Source organism: Ambystoma mexicanum, chromosome 9, assembly GCF_040938575.1.
Source record: "Ambystoma mexicanum isolate Mex_15411 chromosome 9, UKY_AmexF1_1, whole genome shotgun sequence".
NCBI classification, from domain to species: Eukaryota; Metazoa; Chordata; class Amphibia; order Caudata; family Ambystomatidae; genus Ambystoma; species Ambystoma mexicanum.
In genome coordinates, this window is record NC_090931.1 from 616,794,131 (window position 1) to 616,813,088 (window position 18,958).

Consider the following 18,958-nt stretch of genomic DNA (forward strand, 5'->3'; position numbering starts at 1 on the left):
ATATGACAGGGAGATGTGGCACAGACTGGCACCTATCCTGGACCACCTCCCGGAAGAACATAGAAGAACGGCGATGTCCCTGGTTCGAGAAGGCGAAGAGGCATCGAATCATGCTATTAACATAGCGGTGGACCTGGCAGATTTGGGTTTTAAACAAATAAATAACGGAGTTGTTCTAAGACGCCAGGCTTGGCTTAAGTGCACCAACTTCAGACCCGAAGTACAGTATAAAGTTTTGGACATGCCCTTCGAAGGTGATCTTCTTTTCGGAGAAAAGGTGGACGAGGCCTTGAAGGGCATGAAGGAGGACTCGGATACAGCACGCTCGTTGGGTTCTCTCCAGAGTGGTAAGCCCTTTCGTTCTTTTCGTCCCTTTAGAGGAGCATCTGGAAACTCAAGATTCTCAGCAACCAGGGATAGATCTTTTGGTAGATCAGCGTATCCTTCCCAAGGATATAGACGCGCCTCTCAGAGCTCAAGCCGGCGCAGAAACTTCCAGTCTTCCAAGAGACAACCAACTTATTCGTCGTCGACGAGCAAACAGAAAGACCAGCAATGACGGGAAGCGTACCGTTCTGGGAGGAAGAGTGTCAAGCTGCATCGAGGAATGGGAGACCATCACAACAGATCAGTGGGTTTTGGACACTGTGAGGTACGGACATTCCCTACTATTCAAATGCAAACCTCCAAAATGTCCACCAATACACCTATCCCAGCCAAATCTAAACATCTTGCGGCAGGAAGTAACACTCATGTTACAGAAAGGCGCCATCGAATTAGTCCCTGCATCGCAGAAAGGCCTAGGGGTATACTCACGGTGTTTTGTGGTAAAGAAGCCAAACGGAAAATGGCGCCCTATTCTCGACCTGCGAGACCTCAACAAGACCCTACAGAGTCAAAAATTCAAAATGCTTACACTGCAGGAGGTGATCAGATCCGTCCAAAAGGACGATTTTTTGGCGTCACTAGATCTACAGGACGCGTACTTCCACATTCCGGTGTGTCAAAAACACAGGAGGTTTCTGATGTTCATGGTAGGTCAGACACACTACCAATTTGCAGTGCTCCCATTTGGTCTAAAGTCCTCCCCAAGAACGTTTACAAAATGTTTGGCACCTGTGGCAGCCTGGCTGCGAAAGGGAGGGCATCATGTATACCCGTACCTCGACGACTGGCTTGTGAGGAGATCCTCCCCAGCGTCGACCAACGACAGCGTACAAGCCACCTTACAACTTCTGCAACGACTGGGGTTCGCAGTGAACTTCGAAAAGTCTTCTCTAAAGCCCTCAAGGAGCTTGAAGTTCTTGGGAGCTCAATTCGAAACCCACTCGGGAATAGTGAAACCGTCCCTAGACAGAATATTGAAGATCGAACAACTGACGAGTCAACTTCGCCTACAGAGCACATTTTCCGTGAGAAAATATGTGGCAATCCTGGGTTCCATGGCTTCGTGCATCCACCTAGTAGCAAACTGCTGATTGTTCATGAGGCCTCTACAGGAGTTCCTGTCGGACAGATGGAAGCAGGCCACGGGCCGGTGGTCAGACAGGATAACCGTCGACGACGAGGGTGTCATCAGATCCCTCCAATGGTGGAAAATCTTTCACAACCTGGACAGAGGGGTTCCTCTACAAGAGCCGGAATTTCAGAACACCATCATCACGGACGCCTCCCTGACGGGCTGGGGAGCACACATGAACGATCATCAAACCCAGGGCAGATGGTCTTCGACCGAATCGCACCTACACATCAACGTGCTGGAACTGAGGGCAGTGAGATGGGCCTTGAAATCATTCCTTCCACATATCAAAGGATCAAAAGTAAGAGTGCTGACAGACAACATGACCGCCATGTTCTACTTGATAAAGCAAGGCGGCACCAGATCCAGGACCCTTTCGGCGGAAGCTCAAAAGATCTGGCACTGGGCGTTGAAACACAACATATCCTTAGTGGCTTACCATCTCCCGGGTGTGAAGAATGTGCAAGCGGATTCCCTGAGCAGGACAATGGCTCAAATACACGAGTGGGAGCTGGACACCGGTCAGCTACAAATAATCTTCGAAAGGTGGGGGACCCCCTCAATCGACCTCTTCGCAACGAAAGAAAACAGGAAATGCGAACAGTTCGCGAGCAGATGGCCTCAAAAAGGATCCCTGGGGGAAGCGTTCTTGTTTCCTTGGACGGACAAATTCCTGTACGCTTTCCCTCCGTTCCCCCTTATACGGAGGACAATCCAGGGGATTCGCAGGTACAAATGCCGGGTCATTCTAGTGGCACCGTATTGGCCGAGACAACCATGGTTTTCCGACCTCCTGCATCTGTCGTTGGAACAGCCTATAACTCTCCAGAAAGTGCCGAACCTACTGTCCAGGGACAAGGGAACGGTGTGGCACCACAATCCGGACAGCCTCAACTTAACAGCATGGCTCCTGACTTTTCAGAGTTTGGCAGCTTGAAAGTCTCGTCGGATTGCCGGAGAATTCTGCAGGCGGCTAGGGCCCCTTCGACTAACAAATCATACATATGCAAATGGCGAAGGTTCTGTACGTGGTGTCAAACACAGCACGAAATTCAGCCTTTAGAAGTAACCCCTGAACAAATTCTTCCGTATCTTCTTCACCTAGCTGAGAGTGGGCTGTCATCATCGTCCATCAAAGTGCACTTGGTGGCCATTTCAAGGTTTACGAGGAGGAGACAGTCTTCACCATTATTCAGTGACAGACTGGTGAAACATTTCATGAGGGGTCTCTTTAGAACTTTCCCCCCTACGAAACGGTTCCCACCGTCGTGGAGTTTAAATGTGGTGTTGGCTGCCTTAATGAAGCCTCCATTTGAGCCAATGTCCTCTTCATCCATGCAGTTCCTATCTTGGAAACTGGCTTTCTTAATTGCCATTACATCGGCTAGAAGAATGTCGGAATTACAGGCATTGGTCATAGATCCTCCATATATGAGATTCTTTAAGGACAAAGTAATTTTATCAACTAACCCTACTTTCATCCCGAAAGTACCAACAGTCTATCACAAGCACTCGACCCTGGTCCTTCCTACTTTCTTTGCGTCCCCGTCGTCGGCGGCGGAAAAAGCCCTTCATACTCTGGACGTCAAAAGGGCGTTAAAATTTTACCTGCAAAGGACGCAAGATATCAGAACTACCAGACAGTTGTTCATTGCCTACGGTCCGTCGACGAGAGAAAGGGCAATCTCCAAGCAAGGCCTGGCTCGTTGGGTCTCTTCGGCAATTACTTTTAGTCACTCCAAGGCTGGGAGACCCCTACAAGGACGCCCTAGAGCCCATTCCACGAGATCGACAGCCTCCTCCACAGCTCTATGGGCAGGAATTCCTCTGACAGACATCTGCCAGGCGGCGGCATGGTCTGTCCCACACACGTTTACATGCCATTACTGCCTGGAAAGGCAGCACGCGGATGAGGTACAGATGGGACGGGCAGTGCTAAGCCATCTGTTTCAATGAGGTAAGCCAAGTACGGTGAAACTGTTGTCGCTTACTTTGCCTATTATATATATATATATATATATATATATATATATATATATATATATATATATATATATATATATATATATGTGGGTGGATAATTGTGTATAGATGCATAACTATGTATTATGGAAATGCTTATATCAGAAAATAAGTTGCGGCTTACATACATATTTGAACTGGGGGTGTTTTTTTTGTCTTTGTGAATGTAAATTACATTGCACTCTCACCTCCTTCTTCGATGATACTGCTATACAATCTATTCTAAGCATGTGAATCCATGAAAGATCCAATGCTGGAGAAGGGATTAGTTTCTTACCTGTAACTCCATTTCTCCAGCTTTGGTATCTTTCATGGATTCACATGCGCCCACCGGCCTCCCCGGAATGCAATGTGCAAGATATGTATGTAAGCCGCCCCCCCCCCCTTTTCTCTTTGGAGGGGCCGAAATCTGACGGGACCCGCGGGGGCGTGGCTTGTATACCATTGCGTCCAACGGGGCGTGCGTGGGCGGCCCCGGAGAGGACGTAGACGGGGATAGGACACACAAGTGTCGGAAGTTTTTTCCTATTGGAAACGACTATATATGTGTACCGAGGGTTCCCAGTCTGACGACGGGGAATATTCTAAGCATGTGAATCCATGAAAGATACCAACGCTGGAGAAATGGAGTTACAGGTAAGAAACTACTCCCTTCTTCATGTCCTTGAAAGCATACATGTAAAGAGCAAGACTTTGCATCCAAATACTCTGGGTACTGAATGTGCACGAGCAAGAATTCTACACTTTCAGCTGGTTGCAAGGATGGGGCTTTTGATGCCCTGAAACTCCGCAAACTACTGACTAATTGAGAAGCCATCCTGCCTCATTTGCTAGGGTATGCTTAGGGACATCCTAACTTGTGTATCCCACCAACACTGCTACTCGGACACTTTAGCAATCCTGCCGCAGGTAAAATGGGTGCCATTGCTAAACAAAAGAACATTTTAAAAACCCAGACACATTTGCTTTTCATGTGCATCCACCAATGAACCTGTTGGGCCATCTGAAGATAGACATAGAAAGCAGACTGAAAAAATCAGACATCTGCAATTCGCTCTCACAGTTAAGTTACAAGGGTCTTGCAGACGCATACTGTGCATGTGGTGGCAACCCGTGTAGGCAGGATGCCAACTTGCAACATGCACTCCACTTCGGACTTGCTCAGATGAAATAATCACACATCCTGAAGCCTGCTTTAGAGCTTGTAAATCTTGATTTCCCACGAGGCGGAAAATGGCATTGAGATTGTAATCGGGTATCAAAATGTATTTGTCATTGCTTTTTATTTTGGTACTACTGCTGCTTAAAACCAATGATATGAGGATTAAGAATGAATACCCTGGTTGCTAGCGGCATTGATTTTGCTAAATGTTAGTCCATACTGAAGAGGTTGCACTAGTTGCAGGCTCCTGGAGACGTCTTGCAGACTTCCCATTGCTCTTGGTGCGTGTGTGTTTCGTCTAGGCAGTGGCCCTTTAATCCAGGACTAACGTCTAATCCTGCATCTTAACCTGATTTGTATTTTATTTCCTGTTGACTTGCTTTGACCCTTTTTTTTTCTCTGTACCTTGCAGTGCCTGTCCTTCCCCTTTGCTGCATGACTGTAGACCAGGGATACCCTGGGGCGCCAGTCGCGGTCTATAGGAGGAAGCCCGGTTCCTAGCTTAAACCGTCTCCAATCCTTGCCGACCCTGCCTGTCTCGTGCCTCATCCCACCCAGCGTAACGACCGCCGCCTCATGAGAGCGCTGTCATGGCATTTTCCTCCCGCTTTGCATTCTGGGAACAAAAGGGAAGTTGTGTTTCGCATCTCCTGAATCTCTCGGCTCCCTCTTTTTGGGGGACTCCGCATGTTTGTGTGTCTGTTTGCTTTTTGGGAGAAAGATGGAGGGTGGGGTGAAAACAGCTTCATGACAAACTTCGACATTGAAATACGGCAAATATCAACATATTAGAAGTAGAATTATTGGGAAATCTTGCACCTGCTTCATTATGGGCCTACATTGCTGAACAAGGGGTGAACAGGCAGACAGGCATGCTACCTTTTTAATTGCTTAGAATAATGTTTATGGTTGGGGTAGAGGTTTCGGAGGTGGGACACTAATTATCCACTGACACGTGCAACATGCTTAAAACATTCTAGAAGATGATCCCTGAGCAACTTGACATGATCCTAAAATGGATATCTCACTGAATAGTTAAGCAATCGAGTTTCCTTAAGAAAGAAAAGACACTTTGAGGTAGGTTTGTAGGGAATTTAGAATGGCAAAAGTGGAAGTGCATTCCTGCACAGACCTTTGGGAGGGTTTAGATCTCTCAAAAAATATTTGATGGGATGACTCTCTAGACTTATGTTGGACTGTGCTGCTACTGTTTCAGCATTTCTCCTCCACTTGGATTGAAATGTACACACCTTGAATCATCCTGAATTCTATTAATCCCAACAAAAGTGCATGCGTTGATATGATGACGATGCACTACCTCAGGGAAAACATAGTAGACATCAGTCTCCGTGGGCAATCGTAGATAATAGGGCAATGCCAAAGGGTGCAAAAACCAGGCAGAAAAGAGGTGATCCACTGCATGGTCCGAGGCCTGGCACTAACACTCTCTAAGTTGGCTTGCTGTGCCCGCTTCTGAGTGCCCTTGCAGTGGCACATGCTCCCTGTGGAAGGCTGGCGATGTGAGTGTTGCACTACAGTGGGGTGCATGGAGCTGGCCCCTACTCGCAATCCTTTTCCTCCAGCTGGTTTTTGCATTTGTGTATAACCCTCTCACTCGGTTGCAGCTTTCAATGTACTCCTGTAGTTAGTACACACGCACCCCAAATATAAATCTCTTACCCCTCCATCAGCAAACTGAATGTCACATGACTGAATTGCAGACTTTAAGTTTGTACTAGTACCAAGGTAACTTTTTTCCGATTTAGGACCCATTCAGAGTGCTTCGCTTTCGTTTTGGATCTAAAGCATGTCTTTTATGAACCTCCCCGGCTACAGCTTTTGAGAGCATTTTGCAGGAAAGTTGGGCAGGCTGGGTCCTAAACGTTGACCCCGCCCTATCTTTATGCAGCAACTCCTAAAGGGAGCGTACCTGATAAGTGACAGGTTGCTTAGCATTCTGGGAACATACCGCACGGAGGCGTTTTTTTTTTTTTTATTGAACTATAGGTTACACGGAGTAGGTTTTTCAAGGAATGCAGGCTGGTACAAGGAGAAGAGGGAAGTTGTGCTTATGTTCTTTGCCCCCTCTGGGGGGGCACGTTCCTTCCAACAGTTGGTGGGGATGGCAAGAACACCTTTGTGAGCGTCACTGAATATCCGTCATGATAAATAGCCATCATTCATTCCGGTTTTCCAGGGCATCTCACTGCACACTTGCACATGTTTTCGGACATCTATCTATGCCAGCTTAGCCAATCAACACATGCTTGCTGTGCCGAGTGGACACTTGGGTACAAGATCGCAGAGGCTACATTGAAACGGTAGATAAGCGGTCTACAAGCTCACTTGTGACATTTTTTATTTTTTTGTAGCACCTTTTATTTGAACCATGCGATATGATTTTTATTTTTGTTTTACCCCACCCATTTGTTTACTTGTACCTTTAGGTTAAGGAAGAAGACAAGCCCTCGTCTAAGAAACGAAACGGTTCTGCGGGTAGTGAAAATGAGTCTGTAAGTGTTTCTGGGTGTTCGCTTGTAGTGTTTGGTGGGTGGGGGGCACTGCCCACTTTAGTACCTGTGCCAGTGTACGTTTGTTTACAATGTGGGACATTCCCAGGCATGAGAAACTGACTAATAGAATGGAGGAAGGGAAGGCTGTAGAGCAAGTCAAGTTTGTGGGGCCAGTTGTAGTCAAGGACAGGGGTCTCCAATTCCGGATTTGAAGACCCCCCCAGCCACACCAGGTATTCAAGATAACAACTGTCTTTACAAATGACTTCAATTTAGGTTTACTATATTCAGATCTATTTTCTGTGGATGTGCTAGAAGTGGATTTTGGTATTGAGGATTGGACTTGGAGAAACCTGGCCTAGTGAATTGCTAGCCCAGACAACTGAGGCTGTCCATAGCTCTAGTGCAGTGTTTCTGTTCTGCGCCTACAGGCTCTTTTTATGGAGATATCAAAAATAGGCATGATCGGCTTAAAACAGTATCATTGTGTTATCCGTTCTACTATAACATTACATATCTGTGGTATGACTGCAGCAAGGTGGTTGGTTTTGCTGGTTTCTCGCCATGCTGCTAAGATGTTGTGTTGATCAGTCTCAAGTCTGCGTCCAGAAGTTGTTAAAAAATGGTTTCACTCTTGGATAGGGTCAAAAGTTGTGTGACTATTTTGACTGTGTAGAAGCTGATTGGTTGCGTGCCTCTTGTTTCGTATTCGAGATAGCATTGCTTTGACCACGCTGTGGCTGCCTTTCTAGTCTTTGCGGCTTCCTCAGTTAGTTTCCGATAATCCCAACGTCTGCATATATACTGCCTGCGTCACTGCCAGCCATGAAAAGCCTGTGACCATCACTGCTCACCTCTGAGACCGAGTTGTTTCCTAGTGGAACTGCCTCTTCGTCGCCACTGCTCATGAGGATGTGTGGTACATCCCAGAGTTTCCTCCAAGCATGTTTTGGAAAAGAGTCAGTCTGGTGTGAGTCCACCCTACTCTTCCCCCAGTCACTGCCCAGAAGGTAACTGTGATTTAAGAGGTTCTACTCCTAGATAATGAGGGCAGCTGGTTCCCATGGTAAATTGTACGACCATGTGGAGATAGCGGCAGCTATATAATAAAACCTGTAGCTCTGAGAATAAGACACATTCTGTTCCAGGTGTTTCATTTTGTGCTTTAGTTATTTTCTGAACACAGGCAGGAAGACAAGTAAGTATCCCCCGCGCCCCCCAACATGAAAGTGGGAACGAGATCCCAGATGAAATGCTGACCATATCTTATCATTCGCATGAGATTCATAGAAAGTACTGCATGAGGTAAACAAACCACAGTTTCCCCATACGCTAATGTCTATGTACGGTGTAAATACCACAGGCTCTGCCAACTCAAAACGCAGTGCTGTTTTGAAAAATTAAGATTTAAAAGGACTTGTTTTTCCTATTGCGTCTTACTCCTAATGCAGCCCATAGAGGTAGTAGATTTAGCACGCAGCGCACACTGAACTGGTTCTTGTTTCGCAAGCAGTGGGGGCTCTTGTAACTCAGCTTAATATACTCATTACCATAGAGGAAAGGGCTCAGCAGTGCTCTGCCTTTTTGTGCCTGCGAAGGCTCAGTCCACTGAGCTATCTTCCCAGCTCCTTGTGTGCGCAGTGTACTCTGCACAGTGTGCATGGAGGAGTGGCGGGGGCAGAGACTCTGCCTGTCGGTGTCATCTGCTACCCAGGTCCGGGTGAGGATGGGGAAATTGCTGACTCAGCAGGAGCTTGGTCCTCTGTCCATTCGCCGGCAGAGCGCTGCACCCCGCTCCATGTGTCTTACCCCGGTCCGCCAAAGATCCACGGCGAGATATGCATCTCTCAGGATCGGTTTCTCGTCCCGGACTTCTCTGCACAGGTTGGTAAGATTCACGATGGGACGCCGCTTCCTGGGCATTACTTTGCGCGTTTCTTAAAGTAAACGCTGCATAGCTCCGCCTCCCCTTCTCGGCGCCTATTGTGGAGACTTCTGGGATGGCTTTTAGTTGCAGAGCCCAGGCGCTCTCCTTGAGCGAGGCGGCATGTTGACATTTTGAGTGGAGATGGTGGCTCCCCCTCCTAGTTCTGAAGTGCTGTCTCATGCTTCCTCGACATGCTCTGTCTGCTCTCAGAAGCTCTGCACTGCAGTCTGATGATCGTGCCAGCCAGCGGCACAGAAACATCGCTCACCGCTGGCCGGACCAGGCCTTCTGTGACAGACCCCGACACTCTGCCGCTTCAGCTCCCTTCACTGTCTGCAGAACACCATGGAGGAGTTCATGCAATTGACCCTTTGCCCCAGGGTTTTCTCTGAACTGACTGCCTCCAAGGCATAATGACTTCTCTCTCAGCCAAGTGGCTATTGCGCTAAAACTATAGCAAGTGGCACCAGTGTAAATCCTTGTTGTCAGGCTCTCCTGAGAGGCCAATGATTGAAGGGGCATGCTGTCCACCTCCCATGACACCACCCACAATAGGAGAAAGCGTTAGGGGCAGGGCACTCGTCCTAAAAGGAGCCGCACCACTGAGAGGTGATATCAGAGGTCACGAAGTCACACCAAGGCAATGCCGGACCCTTTCAGTAAATGTGGGTGTATCTGGCCTCTTGGGTTAAATTGACTTTAATATACTTGTATAGCGCAGCCATGAACCCGAAGGCGTGAGGGCACTACAAAAACACATATAACCGATAACAGCAGACTTGATGGACGGTTTCTCTTCTGCTACACAATCTCCATGGGAAGTAACTTCTGAGCCCCAATAACCCTAGTACTGTTGACAAACTACTGCCCACCTATCTCCCCTAATAAATCTCCTTGATTATTCACACTTATTATTATACACTTGTGATCTGCACCCCCTTTTGTATTCTGGTAGTGCAAGTGTATGTACACTTCCTTGTCAGGGATAGCTGAACAGCTGTCCGGAAACGCCCCTGTTAGATTAAATACTTAGACACCTGTGTCACAGTCCGCTTCCACGATGAGATTACATCTGCAGTTTTAAACAACCAATTTCAATGTGTCAAACAAGCAACCATCAGGGAGTTGCAAAAGACTGCTCTGAACCGTTGATTAATTTCATTTCGTTTTTGGTTCCTTCGATGTAGGTAAATGTTGGGCAGCTAGTTGTGACCTTTTGAAAAACAGCTGCACAGATAACGAATGCGTCTCGAATAAAGCAGAGGCAGGATAATAGCAAGTACATGCAGCCTTGCAGAAGACTGAGCCGTTCTGCTCCACAGATTTACACTTGAATGGAGATGACTCTCACAGCCTTCCGTTTCCAGCATTCTCAAGTAACCACGCCCTTTCACCAACACTCTGCTTAAGTTCCCTATCTAATGACACTTTGACGAATCAACTTCCGGGACAACAGTGGTCCAGAAATTAATATCAATTTCTAAACCCTCAATCGGCCCCACCCCTCTAGTACACAAGAAGGGATCCAAGCAGATTGGAAACGCAAGAAAATTATAAACCTCCTTGTCCAATTTCGGTAACGTGGACGGAACGGCAGGCTTATCTCCACAAGGTCGTAGATCGTTGATTAGTTGCAACACAGCGAAAGTACAATTATTACTCAATGATAAAAGGGACTGTTCAGTATCACACTAAGAAATTCAACCCACCCTGTAAAGGAATGCAGAGGACAGACCGTTGCAAGAAGGAAAGGGATGCTCTCTGGATACTGACAGGAGGATAGTCGGTAAAGTAATTAATCGCAACAGTTAAAGGATACTTGGTTTCAGCACAAAGGGAGCAATGGGTTGTAAAGAGTCACTAGGGGCTTTCAGAGAAGGACCAGGGGGACAGAACCACAATGTGCCTTGTGCTTGTAGAAGTTCTTGGTGCTCGACACAGTTGAATCGATTTCGGGGTGCTTAGCAGCTTCTGCAACAGGGTTCAAGACAGGATACAGCTGGGGGTATCAGGTGGCAGAAAGTTCATTGAGTGAGGCAGCACAGATTGCTGCAGGCTGGCCTACACGGCGGCTCAGGGTTAAGAAGCAATGTCTTGGTGCTGGTTGGCATGTCTAAAGCACTGGTTGAGACATCTTGGACGACCTTGGCGACTGCAGCGTGACAATAGCTAGTGCTGCAGTCTGTTGCAGTTCGAGGGGCTTGACTGGCTAAACAAATGTCCTTTAAGACGGGCGCTGGTTGATGCTTGTCGATGTACTCCTCCTAGCTTCTTCACTGGGCTTGTGTCCTTTACGGCAGACGGCCCAAAGCTGAGCAGAGTGTTGCAGGCAACAGCATTGTCCTTGGTTTGGTTTAGAGACTCTCTGGCACTTCCCACCTAGGAAACTTGCTTGCAGAGCCTAGCAGGGCACGCTGTGTGCTGGCTGGGTACTGGTTCTGGAGGGTCCTCTGGATTCAGCATCTGTTTGTTCCCTGTGAGATGTTTAGGGGAGGGACCTTGCTTCCCTCTTTGGAAATCCTGGCCTGCCATCACTGGCGGAAGCTGTAAGGCAGACTGTACCTTCCGCCAGGGTCCAAATGAGTTCTTCTTATTACTGCTTGCAAAGTGTTTAGATTATCTGCCCAAAAGAGGGGCTCACAGTGATTGGTGTAGGACAATCTTAATGCATCAATCCTTGGTCCCCACCAACAATCTCCTGTATGCATGAGGTCATAACCAGAGAGCTTTGCAACAGAAAAGGTAAAGGGATTAAAACAGGTCATACTAAGTCCCACCATCTTCCTGTCTGTTGTGGATCAAAGAGTCTTTTGGCTAATTGAGCTCTGTGTGGTTCCTGATTAAGCGATAGGTCTCCTTTGAAGCTGTGATGAGAACAGACTTTGTCTCCAGCAAATCACATACTCCTACCCTCTGAATGGGGTCCCCCTGCAGAGAGGACTACTGTAAACAGCTGTCCCAGACATGACATTTCACTGCCCTTTACCCCTATCGCGGGGTCCCTACCAACAATCTCCTGTATGCGTGGGGTCATAACCAGAGTGCTTTGTAACGGGAAAGGTAAAGAGGTGCAAACAGGAACAGGGTGTGCCCCAGAGCTAAAATGGTAGAAATCTTCTCTCAACAGGAAGATCTCTAGGCACACTCCCTTGTGATACCAAGTCCCACCCATCCACCTGTCTGTTGTTGATCAAATGGTCTCTCTGGTTAATGCATCTCTCTGTGATTCCTGATTAAAGCGGCAGGTCTCCCTTGAAGCTGCAGTGAGACTAGACTCTCTGGCTCCTGTAAAGCACTTTCTCGTACCGTATGAATGGGGTCCCTCCTAGCGGGGTGGTCCACAGCAGACCCCAGACATGACAGTTCACTTGTCATTGATACTGAGGGCGGCAGCTGGCTTCAGTTGACAGTTACATATGAAAGTTTGTTTGGTTTCCTGTCTCCTTTGGAAACCTCTGCAGTCAGGCCCCATGTGGGCCTGCTTGAAGTACCCTACATTGGTGTGTTATTCGCTGCCACCAGCTGCAGGGCCTAACAAAAGAGCTGGGCGGATCCATGGAGCTTTGTTAATCAGCCTGGCCTTGGCTGGGGGAAGGTTGGCTCTCCTCCTTCCTGGCAATGACAAGCTGCACTCCTGGCTGTCAAATTCTAACTAAATATAACAGGGCAGACTGTGCCTGTAGGCTGTGTCCACCCAGAGTCTAGGCGTTTGTCGTGGTGTGAGCATAGGAAAAAATGTGTGTGTATTAGCCCCACACATTTTCCTGAGGTTGGTCTACCATCATTTCATTAAACAATTCAAAAAAGCCCATGCGAGCAAACACCCACCATGTGAATGGTCGTATTCCTCACAGTTTCCCCTAATAGTACAAAAATGCTTACTTCAAGAAAAACATGATTTTTGCATTTCTCTTGAGATAATTGGACAACTAAGTCCCTTGGTAGAATTCCAATTAGAGAGAGGTTTTCTGGAAGTAAATGGCCTTAAAAGTTGCAACTTGGAAAGTTAAAAAGAAGAATTTGTTCAGACGCGTGTTAAGCCGTAACCTTAAACAATGATTTCCCTGTCGTCTCGTCCACTGGCTCCTTGCCACTGAATTCTGACCGCCGTGGGTGCACATCTTTTCAGTAGCTCGATTACTTGGGGCGGGGGAGGTTGGGTGGTGACACTTGAGCACATAATCCCGGGGATCTCAGCATAATGTCTCCTCCACCCACTCTTCTTTAGCCTGCTCAGGTGGAGCCTCATGTGTCTTTGTTTTGGTTATTGAAGCACTTTTCTAAGCATTGTACTTCTAGATCGCCCGATATTTCTGGCAGTTTAAACCCTCGCAGTTGAAATGTTTGCATTGCTGAATGTGTAGTTATTTGCATAGTGCTTAATGTTTGCATTCAGCATATGTATATATGGGCCCACATTTTTCAGATATAAGAACATAAAAAGAGTTATTTGCTCAGGATCACCCAGTTTGACCAAGTTTGAGGGGGGAGTGTGCTCTGGTCTTCTGATTCATCGCCAACAACCTAAGCACTAGAGCACCCCACCTACTTCCGGGACCTTCAGGTTTTGAACTGTATTTTTGCCCACGCTACCCCTCCTTTAGTGGTCCTTGTATTTATGAGCTCTTTATTCATCATGGGTCCCATCTCCTGTCATTGATCTACTTCTAAACCCTCAATGTCGTTATCCCCGACGTTCAAAGGGCAACACTACAGCCCAGCCTCTGGATCTGCACAGGGCCGGGCGACCATGTGGGGTGTCCCGACAAATGGTAAAAGCATATCCGGTGTGGTGCGGCAGCAAGGTTTCCCTTCATTTGCTTTTCTTGCCCTCGCAAGCGCTTCTACTTTACCCTTTCCTTACCTGGTATTTCTCCCTTCGTTTCCCCAGCCCCAGGCTTTTTCCAAGGACTAATCACAGCACCCTCGGATAGGGTGAAAGGCCATGTAGGGGGAAGTGTATTCCCATGTTTCTTGTTGGAGCTCCGCTGGGATATACATACAATGGCATATTATATGACCGCATAGGCTTTTAATGTGTACGGGGATGCTCATGCCCTTTGTTCAGCTGTGAAAAGCACCTCCTCTGCCCCTCCTAAGAAAGAGAGTCTCCTCTCCCTAAAGGCACTTAAGAAATCCACAAACCCACCCATGCCCTTGAAAGTCTTTAGGCCCCTCACCTCACAGTTGTTGTTTTCCCTGGCCTGCTTTGTATCAAAGCTTAGAGATCAGTCTTAAAAGCTTCTTCCTAATTTTGCACTGACCCTGCTGTTCTGTTTTGGTCCGTTCTTTAAGTGTGCCATGCGTGCTGATGGTAGTGCTAAACACTGGATCCATTGGCACCCTTGTCAGTTTGTAGAGCGCACATAGAACACTATAAAGTTAACCTGAATTTGCTTGAATACTTCAATGGCAAATCACCCCTTCTCTTAAATCCACGAGCCCCGTTTCAGGTGCTTCAGAGCTGTTAGCAAAGGTATCTTTCTGTGCCGAATTACTCGCTCACTGGATCATCACATTATTTTTGTGGTTCGGTAGAGTTTCACTTGTTTGGGTTTCTATGACATCTGAGGGCCAGTCTTATTCTCCTTGGTGCAACAGGGTCATATGTACTTGGTTTAGTGGAAAGATTGTTTGTGAGGGCTTAGTTATTGTAGAATGCATCAACCCTCCGTGCCTTTGAGGACCCAATGACCCGGTGTTACTCCACAGCTTTCACAGCCTTTGATCTGGTCAGTGATTATGCTCAAATGATTGTTGCTGCTAGTCACACTGCAGATACTGTAGACCAAAGTTGGAATCGAGGAACCCCTTCCTCTTCAGGCTTCCTCTGCTTCAACCCTGATTGAGCCCTTGCCGTTAAAGAGTTGGATATTAGTTATTGTCTTTAAAAGGTTCTTCACTCTGAAAATTATCTTTTACGTACCGGTAAAAGAACACAATGTGCCATCAAGCTTAATCCGTAGGTTTAATAGTCAATTGAATCACTCTCATGTAGATCACCCTTATTCCCATCTCTGATAGAAATCAATCTTAAGGTTTGGCTCTTGATCCAAATCCCACTCTTGATAGTCCTTTAAGCCCTGGTTTTTTGCTTTCCCTATGGGATCCTTTAGTCTCTTAGGGTTGATATTCTTGTCTTACCTAATAAACTCTCTTGGGAGGTAGGCCTTTCCCCAGTGTGTGGGTTCTCAAACATGTGGGCGAGTCACCAGTGGGTGGCAACAGAAGGTTGTGATTGGGATGTTTAAGGGGCCCATAGCAATTGTTTTGAAGGTCATAATCAACTTACTGTTTTAAAACATAGGGTTAGTGGGGTCAAGCCAATAAAAAGTTGGGGAAGCTTTCTGGTCGCAGGCTGTCCGCTAATTCCCATATGCTGACATACATTTCACAAAGTTTTGAAGTTTACAAATATGTTACATTTTTACCATTCTGCCTATCATTTGTGCAATCCAGACTCACCACAATGGATTTGCTCTTCTCCCAACTGTGATTATTTACACATGCTTAGGATTTCTTTGCAAAAGATACCAGCTAAGAGCACCCATTCTGTGAGTTTTTAATGGAATATGATGGCAGATTCAGAACATTGAGACTGTCCTCTGATACCCCACCTGCAGAGATTTGCTCGCTTACTCAAGAGATTTAGCTTTGGTGTAAGGTGAATCAGGGGCTTGCCTGGGAGTGAGTAGACTGTAAACCTAGTCTGAATTTAAGGGTGGCTTATAGATGTTTTCTAACGTGTGGCCTCTGCTTTAAACAAACTTGCACTGGCATGGGAGATGGCTGTTTTGAGCCTTCTTTATGGTCTCTTACTAAGTGTTACCTTTTATGGTGATTAAAACAATGTCAGAACCATTCCTACAAATGCAATAGGTTCAATTTCATTTCATTGTTGTGTGAGATGTTTCTTTTTGTGCGCTGAGGATTTGTTGAGACTGTGTTGTGTTATTTATTGCTATTTTGTCTCTTCTTTAACCTATTTATATATTCATGTAGTCAGAAAACACAGATGCTATGAACGATAGGGCAGAAGGTTCCAAAAGCCCAGAGCAAACCAGAAGTCCAGAACCTACCAAAAGCTTATCTGTGGGTGATATTCCTGAACCCCCTTCACGTAGGGTGTGGAGCCCAGAACCAACTCCAAGTTCAAGGAGAGTCAGGAGCCCGGACCCTTCACAAAGTTCCTGGAGAGTCAGGAGTCCAGAAGCTTCCCCAAGTCCGCAGGGGATGAAAAGTCCCACACCTTCTGAGGTTGTGTTAAATGGTGACGGCAAGCCTTCAGTTGAAAGAAACTCTACAATAATGAATGGGGCACAGACTGAGCCTGCACGGGAAGAGGCACCGGGAGTCTCAAAGAGGAAGGTGGCCTCTGTGGTTCGTAAAATGGTGAGAAAGGTCCTTCCACAGGAAGAAGCTAGTGGTGCAACTACACTGGGAAAAGATGCTAAAAATGTTAGGCCAAGTCCTGAGCCCAAGGCAGAAGAGAAAATCCTGGCAAAGGTTCCTCCTCCTCCACCTCCCAAGCCAGCACCAAGGATAGATGCCAAGAAGGACAGTTCGAAAGACGACATCTCTGTAGGCCTAACCAGTCTTATGACCAGAGGGAAAACGAAAGAACACAGACCGCGCTTCAGGCCGCCTGAGAGGAGAGAAGAGGGTAAAACTCCTGAGCCGAAGACTGAATCGCCGACTGTGCCAGTTGGTCAGAAACCAGGAGAAAAACCTCTGTCGGAGGTGGAAACAAAGTTGCCGGAGAATAAACCCAACCTAGAACAGAATGTGACGTCTATGGCTCTGGCAAAGGTAGAAGTTGGCCAAAGACAGTCTTCGAAATCTCCTTCTGGCTTTCGATCAGAGGTACATTTTATTGTGTGCAGACTAACCTCACAAGCATGCCCGTTCGTGTGATGAGCCAAGTCTCTGCTTGTTTTTTTGCTTGGCCACATAGCTACTTTTAATCATGCATGCAACACTTGGGACTTGGTCTGAGCAAGCGCCAAATTGTTGCCTGCGAAAAAGAGCTTGCAACTGTGTTGTGTTAATGAAAGGTTTGTTAGTGTTCTAACAGGATAGAACATTTCTTGCAGTTTTTGGTTTAAGTGTGGCACTACAGGTAAGCAAACTAGCCCAGTCAGGGTCATCTCTGGAATCAATGGACCACACTGCTCTATAGAGCTCTGCTCTCCTCTGGGCATAGCTTCTGTCAATGGTCCATTCCACTTGTGTTCCTAAAAGGCCTGCTCAGCTGTCTGGTAAACCTTCAGACTCCAGCAGAAATCCTTCTAAAGTGGAGATTGGTTCCTATTCTATATTGTTTGTAATAAGGACTGTTCAAAGTGAACCATGCACCCCGTAAATAATGGTGTGGGTACCACCTTGCATTCTTTCCCTCTATGTATCTCGCATCCCCTTTACAGAATCAATGACCTTCTCCCGTTCTTATGTCGCTCTTATGTCGCAAAAAATATGAATATTTTTGGGAAACGTTGTAGCCAACGATAAACCCACATAGAGCAATCTGGGCAGAAACAGATGTGCAATTGGAGCGAAGCTGTGTCAACAGGAGATGGGCCAAACTGGGTTACATTCGATGTTCACATTCATAGCACATGGAGTAGAAAATCAGTTGCATAGAAAAAGCTCAAGGTTAGGTTTATGTAGGGTTTTTATAAATGCAGCAGCCGTCTGAGAGATATCTTGGCGCTATAGGAAAGATGAATTGCAAATTAAACTAAGAGTGCACTACTTATAAGATGAGACTTTACTAAAAAAGAAATTCCTTTAATTGTTGCATGCTATAAAATTTAAAAGTAAAGGGCATTTCTTGTTTTTAAAATCAGTTTTTTTTTCTAGGGTCATTGAACAAAACTAGGTATTTTGACTTCGTATATCAGGAGTTTGGAGAGCAAACTTGCTTTTCACTTCTGATTTGCCAGAACCCCAGGTCTGTTTCAGAAAAAAAGAGGCCCTGTGACACTGTCAAGAGCCCCCTTTTTTAAAATGCATCAGGTTAACATCTGCGACAAAGTTTATTCTATCGTGCCACGAGTAGCATTCGGCGGCAGGAACCCATCGCAAGTTCAACTAAGAGTACCTAAAGCGAATGGAACTTGCACGTCTTGATTTGTGTGTTACCTTATGTTAACCCAGGAAAACTTTAAAACCTTGCAATCTAGAACAGTTACATCATTATTTAATTAGTATGTTAAAAGAACCATATGGCTACAGCATTTAACCACCAATGTCCCCGCAATCATTAAAGTAATAGGAAGTGTCCTATTGTAGGATTGAAAGCATTTTTATGCATTGTCTCCTTGATCCTGCCTAATGAGCAACTACCGCCCCTAACTACCCAGAAGGGGACAGTGAACTTCTACATCGGATGACATGGTGACCTTTCACACATATCCTGGTTTTCTTCTCTCTCTGTGGTTGGATTCAGTAGCTTCCTTTATGAATGAATGATTTAAGATGTTAATAGATGTAAAATGAATGTGTCCTTCTTTCAATGGATGCTCCTCTCGCCCAAGCATGCACCGAGTTATTGTTTCTTCTCTTGGACAGCCACATGGAGCCAAGAGAGACTGCAAGTATCACTAGAGGAATATTATACAGTGTGAAAAGTCTCCCCACCTCCTGCTTTACCGCACTAGAGTACCAAGCCCTACACATTGACAATGGCACAACAGCAGCTCGAGAAATGAACATGTTCAAGGCCTCAAAAGACAAAGGGTCCACACGTTGAAGGAACTGCTGTTCAGATACTTGCCTTGCGCAACTTTGGCCTTTAATGTCTTGCCCAAACTGGA

At 46.4% G+C, this 18,958-nt stretch overlaps 1 protein-coding gene across 11 annotated transcripts in view; it reads left to right on the forward strand.

Moving 5' to 3' along the window:
• The window catches only part of MYO18A (myosin XVIIIA), a 1,313,149-nt gene that overhangs the window by 542,487 nt on the left and 751,704 nt on the right, over nucleotides 1-18,958 (forward strand). For 4 of the 11 annotated variants that reach the window (XM_069615285.1, XM_069615284.1, XM_069615288.1 and 1 more), the window contains exons 2-4: nucleotides 5,116-5,330; nucleotides 7,149-7,216; nucleotides 16,146-17,006. The exons of the other annotated variants lie outside the window; for them this stretch is intronic. In XM_069615285.1, coding sequence (XP_069471386.1) covers nucleotides 5,294-5,330; nucleotides 7,149-7,216; nucleotides 16,146-17,006 — 966 coding nt within the window. In that variant the 5' untranslated portion in view covers nucleotides 5,116-5,293. The remainder of the gene's footprint in view (nucleotides 1-5,115; nucleotides 5,331-7,148; nucleotides 7,217-16,145; nucleotides 17,007-18,958) is intronic. 11 annotated transcript variants of the gene reach the window in all.